This window comes from Pongo pygmaeus, chromosome 3 (genome assembly GCF_028885625.2).
Source record: "Pongo pygmaeus isolate AG05252 chromosome 3, NHGRI_mPonPyg2-v2.0_pri, whole genome shotgun sequence".
Taxonomy (NCBI): Eukaryota; Metazoa; Chordata; class Mammalia; order Primates; family Hominidae; genus Pongo; species Pongo pygmaeus.
The window spans coordinates 176,629,462-176,642,203 of NC_072376.2; the positions used below are offsets into that span (position 1 = coordinate 176,629,462).

The 12,742-nt window shown below is 39.8% G+C and overlaps 1 protein-coding gene across 6 annotated transcripts in view; it reads right to left on the reverse strand.

Moving 5' to 3' along the window:
- Window positions 1-12,742, reverse strand: part of MARCHF1 (membrane associated ring-CH-type finger 1) — an 844,416-nt gene that overhangs the window by 9,459 nt on the left and 822,215 nt on the right. For all 6 annotated transcript variants that reach the window (XM_063664256.1, XM_054485048.2, XM_063664258.1 and 3 more), the window contains one exon: window positions 7,873-8,020. In XM_063664256.1, the coding sequence (XP_063520326.1) occupies window positions 7,873-8,020 (148 nt within the window). The remainder of the gene's footprint in view (window positions 1-7,872; window positions 8,021-12,742) is intronic.

Genomic DNA, 12,742 nt, shown 5'->3' on the forward strand with positions numbered 1-12,742 from the left:
ATTAACTTTAATTGATTCATTCACATTCCGTATTATGCTGATCCCACAAGGAAGAGCAATAAGTTCTCAAACAGTCTCAATATTTTTGTTGATTTATATGATTATTAAAGTAAATTCTTCCAGGCCTCCTTTTTACAGTCGCATATGTGTGATCTGGTACTTGCAGGCTGCAGCATCCTCCAGGCCATTCCAAAACAATCAACATGCGAATAGGTTTTCCAGGAAAGGCTTAAGATAGTTTGTAGTCTTGCCCTTGAATGTGATATTGAAAAGTTCACAAATTAGACTTAAAGGAATCAAAATGCTGCAGCCTTAAAGTCTAGTGCCACCAGAACCAGAAATTTCAGTCCATAGTTTGTAGGGAAATTTATATTTAAAGAGCGAGTGAAAACACTTTAGACAAAGAAAAGCAGATGGACTTCACAGCTCATTCTAGACTCTTGAGAGTCTGACTCTGGACAAGATTATTTTTAGCAAGGCAGAGAAGGAAACTGGGATGTCCAGGTTAAAAGTAACGGTATTTAAAAAACTTGAATGAAAAGGCAAAAATAAAAAAGTAAAATTTATAAATTTTTTTTTTCACACACACACAAAAATCCCCCACATCTTGCTAATCCTGTACTCTATTGGAGTTGGGTCAGGAGACACGGATTGGGTTATCCAAGAGCTCAGGTTCCCCACCAGGAACCTGACAATTAAGCATTAGTCATAAACAGGATCTCTGCAACGGACTGAATTTTTCATCTCTTTTTCCTGGCTAAGGAATAGCCAAATCCCCAAATGATGCAGACTTCTGGTTAATTTCTTTACAGCCCATGCCCTAAGAGGATTTCTCTTATTAAGGTTAATGACTTCTCAAGAGTGGTTTTCCTGTGCAAAATCTCCACTTGTTTTTGAGGGTTACGGATTTTATTCCAAAGAACCCTATTCCTAAGAATCTACTTCAGTCTTTACATCTTTATCCACCTAAACTCAGATAGCTATTTCATTTCCTTGAGGTATTAGGCCTGTTCTGTTATTTTCTTTGGTTTCAGTTTCTTTATCCTTGATAGCTTGTTTCAATAATAGCCCCTGATTGGCTCATGCCTCCCGGTAATCCTGTCCTGGGGTATCCCATGACCTATTGACACTGGTCTTGGTCACATGACCTGCTTTGGCCAATAGGACAATAGGAAACACAACTCAATCGGAAACTTTAAATGTGTTTGCAGATGGTGGTTTCACTCTCTCCTGATGCTTTTATTTATTTATTTATTTATTTTGAGACAGAGTCTTGCTTCTGTCGCCCAAACTGCAGTGCATTGGTGCGATCTCAGCTCACTGCAACCTTTGCCTCCTGGGTTTAAGAGATTTCCTGGCCTCAGCCTCCTGAGTAGCTGGGACTACAGGCATGCACCACCATGCCCAGCTAAGTTTTGTATTTTTAGTAGAGACAGAGTTTCACCATGTTGGCCAGGCTTGTCTTGAACTCCTGACCTTAAGTGATCTGCCCACATTGGCCTCTCAAAGTGCTGGGATTACAGGCTTAAACCAACACACCCAGCCTGGGATGGTTTTTATAAAGCTAAAGCCAACTGATGCATTACTTAAAATTGGAGGTAATAGTATCTACCAATTTCATATGGTTGTTAGTGTGGATTAAACAAATTAACAGTGCCTGACACATAGGAAGTGTAAATATAAGTTTTCATTATTGTTATTATCTGTGTGATTTGAACGCTACACACCTTTGGCTGATTCAGCTGTAGGTTAAGAGTGGAGCTTGCACAGGTGTCTACCAGTAAGATCTTTCTAACTTCACTGTGTTATAAGTTTAGGGTGTCCCAGCTTGACTCAAGGTAAGCTTCTCTCCAGAATCACAGAAGGAGGAAGTCTAGTTAGTTGTCAGCCAGGCCACTGGTGTTTAGTCATAGTGTGTTTCTGGGCATCTCTTGCAGTTAGAATTCCCTTCGTCAGGAGAAATGCTCAGAAATCCCATCAAAAAATAAACTAAAACATCCTTAAATGCTTAAGTAGCAATTATGTATATTGTATTTGTTAGGAAATATTTCTGCCAACCTTTCAGACCACAGTGACAATGGCTTATCAGCTGGAGTTCATCTACCAGATCCTTTTAGACTCATTTACTTTCCAGAAATACTGTTTCTCTGAAAATATATTTCCTTTGGTAATAGAATGGGGTCCCTGTTCCTCTCCCCTGAAGGCACAGGGGCATACCTGTTAACATCTCACTTTTCTATTTTCTCTTTAAGTCAAATTGGGTAAAGCAGAAGCTCCCAGGTGGGCATTTATAATACAGCTGGAGATCAGGCAAATTGCTTATTTCCTCATCTATAAACGGTGATCTCTAAGGTCTCTTCCAGCTTTGAAATTTGATTTCTCAGAGTATTCTGCAAATATTATATAGGAGATCATGCAACTGGAGACACCTAGAGTATGTCTAAAAGCTTTTTTAAATCACCAAGCAGCAGAAGAGAACCTGTTTCACTTAACAGTGACAGTGGCTGTGTGTATTTACGGAAAGCATCTCATTGTAAGTTGGAATATTTTGGCTGGGTGCTTAGGGTATGCACAACTATGAAGTGTGTGTATAAGGAAGGGTGGGTGTGAGTGGCTGTTGGGGCCTTGGGGTTTCAGAGGGGAGCTGGTTTTCTTCTTTACTTTTATCCTGGTTGCTTCTCTCCAGTTGGGTAGATTATTAAACAACAACAACAAAAATGTTTCACATATTTATAACCTTTTTCTTAACTTGTTTTAATGGTAATATTCACCATGAGTAACTATGTGTCATATATGTACATTATTTAATAGACATGTTTCAATCTATTTGATGCAAGGTAAAGTTCATGTTGTCTGAATAATAAATCATAGAAATAACTTTTAGCAGCTACTCACTCCAACCTTGGTAGTTTTACAAATGAAAAAACTGAGCTTCAGAGTGATTAATCATTGTATTGAAGATAACTAGGTTGGGCACGGTGGCTCACGCTTGTAATCCCAGCACTTTGGGAGGCTGAGGTGAGCAGATCACTTGAGCCCAGGTGTTCAGGACCAGCCTGGGCAACATGATGAAACCTTGTCTCTACAAAAAAATACAAAAAATTAGCTGGGCACAGTGATGCCCACCTGTAGTCCCAGCAACTTGGGAGGCTAAGGCAGGAGAATCACTTGAGCCTAGGGAGGGGGACTGAGGGGAGGATGTTGCAGTGAGCCAAGATCGCACTACTGCACTCCAGCCTGGGCGAGAGGAGTGAAATCCTGTCTCAAAGGAAAAAAAAAAATAACTAGTCAGTGACCAAGGGAGAGCTAGAACCTTGGCCTTCTGACAACTAGCTCAAGCCAGTGTGTATTCTTTTTGGGTTGTTCTCATCTGCTGGAGTCAGCCACAGCCAGCAAACATTTTTTGAGCCTCTACTAACACCAAGTATTTTCTGAATAATGAGGCAAGGCCTCCACCCTGGAGGAGCTTGGAGGCTTGGGAGTGAGTCAGCCATGAAAACAAAGTCAATTTGTTATGCTAGTCCCTTATGTATACATTGAAATACTTCTGGGGCAACTTTATTATATACACCTACAGTCTCTTTAATATTGTAAATGGCTGTAGTTGTTTTTAGTTTGTATTTTTGTTGTTTATACACAGATAATATACTGAAGCATTCTTCTAGACTATGTAAAGATAAGGCAAGAGTAACAACTTGCTCAAATTAAACTTAGCAATAGGCTTATTTAGGGTGTTAAATCTCCAAGTACCATATATTTGCTATTTTTTTTTCCTGTCATCACAGGGGAAAGAGAGGTGAGGGCTCTCTGGCATCATGACTATTTAATCTAAAAGAACAACCATTTACAGACATATGAGGAATTTTTTTTCTTTCCAGGATCATCATTACAGTTCAGAAGATTTTGCTGTTTTATATTCCATCTCAATTCTGGCTGAAAAAGGACAACTTGTTTCTTTTAAAATATTTTAAAGGTTTTTCAAGATAGATTTAAAATACGTTGACTTCTTTTAAGTTATGCAATTTTTCCCCAACAACTTTACAAGTAAATTCAGGATCAGCACTCACAGTCCCAATGCCACAGGAAGATTAAAGAAATAACAATTTATACAGATGCCCACACTCCTCTTCAGTGTGCACATTGGAAAGCAGGTTTAAATATAATTTGAACATAAATACAAATGATTCCCTTTGTGAAAGTCACTATGGTTTCCATTTGAAATTACCCAAGTTCTAGAGCTGCCCTGCTGGCAAGCGGCTCTACAGGAATTACCACGGACACTGCTTCTTGGTAAATACCTTGCTTTCTGTTTTGCTTTGGCTCTAAATGCCAAATATAAAAATCATGTCATTTTCAGTTTCCTTTAAGAAATGGACCCTTGATTGTCATTAAGAGTCCACTGGAGGTTACTGTCTGGAATTCTGCACCCACCCACAGCTGAGAAAGAAAACAATATTTTGAAAACAATTCTAAAAGAAAAATAAGAGGTGGAAAAGCTTAGGTACCAGGCATTCACACTTCATCATTCCTTGTACAGTGTTGACCGGGCTACTTGCCTGGTCCCAGACCAGTGTTCAGCACTGGCGAGATGTAGTGGTGAGCAGGACAGAGAAGGCCCCTACCTGCTCTGAGCAGGTGAAGGAAGACAGACAATTAAATAAGCAATTGCAATGGCATGCGGTAAGTCTCACAGGCAGAGCTTCCCTAGCTACATGATAGAATCATCTAAGGGGTGACTAAGTATAAACCTCTGGGGATAAAGCCCAGCTTTGCAGCATCAGGAACATACCACAGGTAATCCACCATGCAGTAAATGTGGAGAAGCTCTGGGGAGGGTAAATGCAGGATGCTATGGGACTACGTGGTAGGGCAGTGACTCTCCATCCTTAGCCGGTATCAGAATCACCTGTAGGCTTCTTCAGTACAAACTGCTGGCCTCCACCATCAGGGTTTCATAGGTCTAGGGAGGCAGGAGGTAAAAATATGCATTTCTAGCAAATGCCCTGGTGATACTGATGTTGCTGGTCTCAGGACCATACTTTGAGAACCACTGTGGTAGGAATAATGATCCTACTTCAGGGAGCTGAAGTGAGTTTCCCACAGGAAGTGATGTTTAAGGTAAACTGCAGAGACTGAGTTGGGATGAGGAAGGTGTGTGAGAATACATGAGTGTTTAAGAATGTGTGTAGTGGTGGTGGACAAGAGAAGCTGGAAGGAAATGTTTTACAGTGAGAGAAAAGCTGAGCAAGGGCCTGGACATAGATTTGAGGAGCTGAATGAATGTTCGGCCTAGCTGGCTTCAGCTAGGTCACTGGGGCAGCATAGTCCCACTGAGGAATTTGGGTTACCTTTTAATGGTTAAGTGGGAATAGGATGTGATTAGATTTGTGTTTTTGTAAATCTGCTGGGATTATATTATTGAGCATGGGTTGGGTTGAAGCTGGCAAAACTGGAGAAAGTCTAGTCAAGAAGCTTCTGCAGTTTTCAAGTTAAAAATATGATAGTTTCCACATGGATGGTAGCCATAGGGAAGGAAAGAAATGGACAGATTCCAGAGGCATGCGAGACAGAGTGAGTAGGATTTGGTGATTGATTTAAGGTAGAAGAGGAAGGAAATCAGAGTGAAAGCTGGGTATCTGGGCTTGGCTACTGGGTGTTAGTGGTGCCATTCCCACGGGTGTTAGAGTGAGAAGTGGTAGGGGATTATGCATTGTGACATGCTGAGACTTTCAAACAGAATCATTCAGAAGATAGGTGGATGTATGGGTTGGAGTACAGTAGGAGTAGGAAATGAATTTGGGAAGTTATCAGCATTGACATGGCAGCTGAAGATAAAATAAAATCCAGGGGGCCTACAGAATGAGCAAGGAGACAGAGAAAAATGGAAGAAAGCATGGAGCCATGAGTTTCTTGGTTTTTGGAGATATTTTTGTGGCTGAAGTTGAGACCATCATGTTCATTGTAGGGTAAATGGTTGCTATTCAGTCACATGTCTTAGAAATGTGGTTGGATAAAATAAATGTAAGAGAGGGGTTTTCTTATGGGTGTCTATGAGGGTCTATGTATACATGACGTGAGATTGCTTCCTCTTCTTACATCTACGAGGAGGGCTCTTAATTTTCTTTCCTTCTCATGTAGCTGGAGGAGAAGAGCTCTGCAGTTTACTACAAAGAGACCAAGTGAGGGTGACCACTGGAAGAGGGGAGAGACTACATTACCTGGAGGAAATTTGTGGTTCTCAAATGCTGAGCTCTAAATGTGTCATCTAATCTAAGGGTATCATGTCTGCCCTTGATTGCTAGGAAAACACTAGAGTTCTAGGGTAAGACATTGGGTGAAGCGAGGTGGGGATGCCTCTTTGTTTTTCCATCCATATGTGACTGCAGTATTTACAGCACACTGTTTGTTACTTGGGCCAGTAACTATATCAAGAGAGGACATTGGATTTAAAAAAGAAAAAGTTCTACCCTCACGGAACTTATTTAATAAGGATGTAATGTGACATTTTAAAATCAAGACTCTCTGAAACAGTACATAATGTGGTTGCAAACAATGTAGTTTGATATTAATGGGATGTAAATGAGTTAATATGGAATAAATAAACACATAAAAACAACCCACAAAACCCCATCCTACCTGTTTTTCTAGCATTTAGACTCGACACGGTAGTGCTTTCATTTTCTTCCAGAAAAGGACAGTGGCACCTGAAACGCTGTCACCATCCCCTCTCTGACACACATAAACCCCATCCACAATTCCTATCGTGGGTCCTGGCCTTCCCTTTATCCCCGCAGCCCCTTTCGGCTTTTTGAAATGCTCAGAGCGGTGCACGCTGGCGTGTGCTGCTGCCACCTAGAGGGCGAGTGTGAGAATGGAGCCTCCCCTTCTGTGCTTATGAATCCCCACGCAGAAATACAGAAGTAACCAACCTTTCTGTGTTTTAATCTCTTCCTTATTTATTTTTTTCTTACCTCCTCTCATTTTTTTGTGCTTTCATTTTCTTCCATTTTTTCTCTGGGTGTAGGGATGTGCAAACATTTTTCACAACATTACAAACTCAAAATGTTTCTATCTGAACAATGTCTTTTCTAGAGGCATCAGTGGTTAAACACTTTTTCCTGCGGGAGTGTGGGAGTGTGGGGATGTTTCTCACTGTTTTACCGCCAACGATTTAGGCTGGATAAGGTATGAAAACTTATAGGGCCCAATGAGAAACAGAACTGGGTCCTTTCACACATGAAAATAATATTTTATAGACATTGTGCTTTCTCTTTTTGTTTCTGTTTTAAGTGACTTACCTATTTTAATGTGAGAATATGCCTTACTGATTTAGAAACATTTTTCTTTGCAGACTTGACACCATCCTTCACAATCAAACTTCGCATGGCTAAAATGTCAAACCATGGGGCTAACCCACTTTATCAAACTATATAATACTAACTAAAGAGCTATAACACATTCTCTACTAGAATGCCATCTCCTTCATGCTTTAAAGGAGAGATGACTAGAGTGAATTAAATAAAATGAGAAACCCTTCATTTTTACAGCCATTTGCCTTTTCACATCAGGCAGAACTTGATCCTTATTCAGCTACTGAAAAGCCCGAAGTGGTGTTTGCCATTTGTATGTAACTGCCACTAAGTTTTATATGGATTTGATGAATTTCACATCTCAGCTTGGGACTCCATATAGTTAATGCTTTTTAATCAGAGTATTAATCAATAACATGATTAGGGAAGAATCAATAGCAAATACTAGCTTTTCTAGTGTATCATACATGATGAAGGCCCAACCCGGGGAAATGACTTCCCTATCCACCTCTGAGTATTATCTTTAGGATCCAAGAGGGTAAGAAGAAAGATGTGCTCTTACCATTGTCATTGCCTTGCTTGATTTCCTCCGCTGTCCGGTCTATCAGTACATACAAAGACCAAACCACACAGGTGATCGCGATTACGTGGAATGTGACAGAGCAGAATATTTTCCTCCTTTCACTTGTGGTCATCTGTAGTTTCTCCCACTGCAATCAGAAACGAAGGACACAAAACTGAATTTGCAAACTAGGAAATTTTGCTCCCCTTTTATTTCCCAGACATAGATCATGAATGGAAGAAAAACAGTAAATATCTGCAATTTCAGATAACACTGTAATATTCAAATAAGTCTTCATGTTTAGAGAGATAGGAAATTATAACCTAGAGAGTTACATATAACTTAAATACATATGTATGTATGTGTGTGTGTGTGTGTATATATATATATATTTTTTGAGACAGGGTCTCACTCTGTCGCCCAGGCTGGAGTGCAGTGGCACAATCTCGGGTCACTGCAACCTCTGCCTCCCAGGCTCAAGAGAACCTCTGCCTCAGCCCCCAGAGTAGCTGGGACTATGGGTATGTACCACCATGCCTGGCTAATTTTTGTATGTATTTGTAGATATGGGGGTCTCACCATGTTGCCTAGGCTAGTCTCAAACTCCTGGGCTCAAGTGATCCACCCATCTTGTCCTCCCAAAGTGCTGGGATTATAAGCATGAGCCACTGTGCCCGGCCTAACTTAAATGTATATTAAATTGCAAACAAAAATAATTTTCTATTCTCCAAATGAATTAAATCAAGTCATTTCTGTTTTGCAAGTCTATAGTTTCCTTATCTGTACCAAGAATGAGATAGCTTTAATATTGAACAATTAAAAACTTTCTTTTCAGGATTCTGCCTATCACTTCCTTGTGGTACTACATTATATGTAGTAATAGGTAACAATATCTTCTTGGATTATCACACAACTGGACATAGTTTTACATTCTTGAATGTATAAATTTAAGAAGTATTTGAATGGCTGAATGATATCTGCAAGAGAAAGTCAACATTTTCTATTCACAGCTATTCTAGAAAACCGAATTTTATCACTTGGGCAATACTAGAAAATCTGCTGAAGCCTCTTTTAGAGCAACCTTTACTTGCTGCTACCGTAAGGGTTGTAACTACTGTGAGGACTGCTGTCCTTTAATCACACTCCTGAGAAAGCTGAGGGCTGCTCCCTCAGTCTGGGAGAGGAAGAAGGCCGCAAGTTTTATTGAAGTTATGGTCTCTATAAGGTAATATCTCCCATATTTACTTTGAAGAAATAGCCTCTCAAAATATATTTTAATGTCTTTGTAGCTACAGTATCACTTCATTATTATGTTAGGAATTGTGTTTTTATTTTTCTTTGCATTCTTTCCATTAAAAAATTACAGTGATTTTATTAGAAGTGAACTGACATGCCAAGCTTTTAATAATCTAGGATTCTTTACATTATTATGCCCTCACTAAAGCAAAATCTTCAGAACTTCAGAAGACTCCATTCCTCCCCCACCTGACCATCACACATGTAGATTTCAATGCACAACTCAGAAACAAGATGGTGTACGTTGTGGTACATAAAGTCCTGTCTCTGCCACCAGCTTTGAGACCTGGTTAAAATCATGTACTCTCTCTGGGCCTTACTGCCTCGTCTTCATGAGGAGCAGATTTTGACAGAGGCTGTGACAGAGGTGGAGAAGAGAATAACCATTCTTCACTTCTTTTGTTAAACTAATTCATTAGGGTTGGCATTGTGCCCATCTTAAAGCTGCCTTTCCAACCTTTCTTGGCACAGGTGGACATTGATTATTTTCCAGCAATGAGATGTGAGCCAATATCTAGTAGGGCATTAAGTTTTTGCCTTTCTAATGTAGGTATTGTCCTTTGATCCTTTCTTTCATTTTCTGCTCTTTGCTACCTGGAATTCATAATTAAGTGGGAGAGTGTTCGTCTTGCAATCTTGAGGAAAAGTCTTGAGAACTGGAGTTTTCTCAGCCCAATCAGCAACAGCTTGCCTTTGGACATCCTGTTGTCTTCCTGATTAAGCCATTATTTCCCAGGTCTCTGCCACTTGCTGTCAAATGCAATTATTGGTAAGAGAATTAAATAGATACTTCCTAGCTTCTCTTCCAGTCTACGGAGTAAGAGCCTATAATTTCATTTGCAAGAGAGCACAATACTTGAAGTATGACCCTGATGCTCTAGAGCAGTTTAAACATTTTAGAGAAAGAAATATTTTATTTACAAACACCATCCCTTCCTCTCCTCCTACTGGCCAGTCATCATGTAATTTTCCTCGTAGGAGTTTGTTAGAGTTAATTAAAAATTCATTCTTTACCTTGTACTTTGTTTTTTATCAAACCATATTTATATATCATTCCAAGCATAACAAAGGGTAAATATTAATAATGTGATTAAGGAATAAACAGATGTTTCAATTTAGACTCTATTTTGAATTAATCAATCTTGAACTGAGAGGATTTTAATGTTAATTGAGTTTTTTCAAAACCTCATATCCGTGCAAGATTGATTTTTTAAAAATCCTGTTTTGGCTTTGGTTTATTGTAATATTAATCTGAATAACACATATAATCATAGAATATTATTATTTGGCAATAGCATTTTGCAGTTTAATAAATATTCCCTGAATTACTTCAGTATTTAATACAGACGGATAAAAAGTGGAAGCTGGTACGGAAAAACAGCTTCACATTTTTAAAGTTTCTGTGTTCCAAGTGGATAGAATACTTGCAGTAATAAAATATTCATATCAAATCAACCCTCAATTATAAAATTGGCTTAAAATACTATTAAAATTGGGACTTCTTCTATCTAGGAGCAATTTGATTAAATGGCTGGAACACTATTAAAAAGTAAGCCTCCTCAAATAGAAAAATATCAGTGGAGCTGACAAGAATGGACCAAATCATTTGTAAAGATTCATCTAGTTCCAGACAATAGAAGCTCTGAAGTTGTCACTTCTAAATCTCAGTTAACATTCTAAGGAGAAGTGAAGCGTAAGGGAACCATCCACGTTTTCCACTTTATAAATCCTTACAGGAACCGTTTAGAAACTCACTAGACAGCGCACAAGCAAATGTAATGCCACAGTGCCCTCTTCCTAACGACTACATTACTGCATACAATATTCAGTAAATGGCGCTGGCAGAAATCAATGTATTTTATAAACCTTTCCCTTCATATTATCTTTTCGGGTTTGTTTACAAAATTTCAGTATGTTTTGCAAGCCTTACTAAGAACGAGAAATGGAGAAGATAAGGATAGAAATCTTTTTTTAACAAAGCTGTCATGAACGTGCCTTCAATTAATATTCGTGATGCTGAAATTCAGTGGCAGTTCACAAAAGATTTCGTGATAGGCAAGTGATAATCTGTGAAACTTTTCATAGCATTTCTCCTCCCCTGTCCTGCTTTACCAAATAACGTGTGACTTATGGCCTTGTTACCAGGAGTATATTGTTACCATGGTTACACCTCTAGAGAAGGTTGTTCCTGAGAAGATCCTCTTCACGTCCCCAAAGTGTGGTCCCTGATCAGCCTCAGCAGTGCCAGCCTCACTCAGGCACACTACACGCGCCCTCCACCACGCCTGGCTAATTTTTTGTAAATTCTTGAGCTCCACTTTGGAGATGACTCTATGTTAGTTTTTCCCACAGGACCCCCAGAAAATACAGACTATTGCCTTGTCGGTGATGAAGTAAAGTTTCTTTTGCTTATTGCTTGGTCCTTAGTCGAATATTTTATCCTCAAGTCCCTCAGTGTTGAGAAGACGTGTCTCTCCAAGGGGTCTGGAGGAAGCTGGTGGAAATGGTAAGACGGCAGCTCCCCTTCCCGTTTCCCAAAGGTCAGGGAGAGGGAACGCACGACAGCACATACACCACCATGCTTTTCACAAATGTTTACACTGCCGACTCTCTCATCTGCCCTTCCTTAGTCTTCAAGTTCTCCTTTATACCTTGAAGATGGGGGATGAGCTAAGATTAGGCAGAAGTAGTTTCACAAAATCTTAGCACCTCCTGCATAGGTAGTCTTGAACCTCGCTTTGGACTTTACAGTCCCTGGGTCTTTGGTACCTGTTTTACTGTTCTTGCTTTTGATTTTTTTTTGCAGGAGCCCCTAAACAATAGAAAGAAATCCAACAGAACTCTATTATTCACTTAGAAAAATATGACTATATGTTTTTTCTGAATTGTGGTATAACTTGATGCAAACATTGTTTCTGTGAAATTGTCTATTTGATGAAGTTAAATCAAACTTTGCATGATAGGGTCAGGTTCTCTAATTCAAATTACTTGCATTATATTCTCTCCTAAAATATAAATTTAAAAGTACTGCCCACAGAAAAGTGTTGTTTAAGTCTTTGTACCAGTGAAGAATAAAGGCAGTTTATTTGTATAACATAAAAATGCAGGCCGGGCGCAGTGGCTCACGCCTGTAATCCCAGCACTTCGGGAGGCCGAGGCGGGCGGATTGCCTGAGCTCAGGATTTCGCCACCAACCTGGGCAACACGGTGAAACCCCATCTCTACTAGAATACAAAAAATTATCCAGGCGTGGCGGCGGGCGACTGTAGTGCCAGCTACTCGGGAGGCTGAGGCAGGAGAATCGCTTCAACCCGGGAGGCAGAGGTTGCAGTGAGCCGCGATCGCGCCACTGCACTCCAGCCTGGGCGACAGAGCGAGACTCCGTCTCACAAAAAAAAAAAAAAAAAAAAAGAAAGAAAGAAAGAAAAAAGCATGAGGTAGGGACTACTTTGCCAAATCCATTTCGTCTTTTTTCTTGACAATTCACCTGTGGTTTCTAGCTTCTGTAACAGTCACGTGACCTAGAGTTTTCAATCTATAGAATGATAGACCAAAAAATTACCACCAGGTGGCG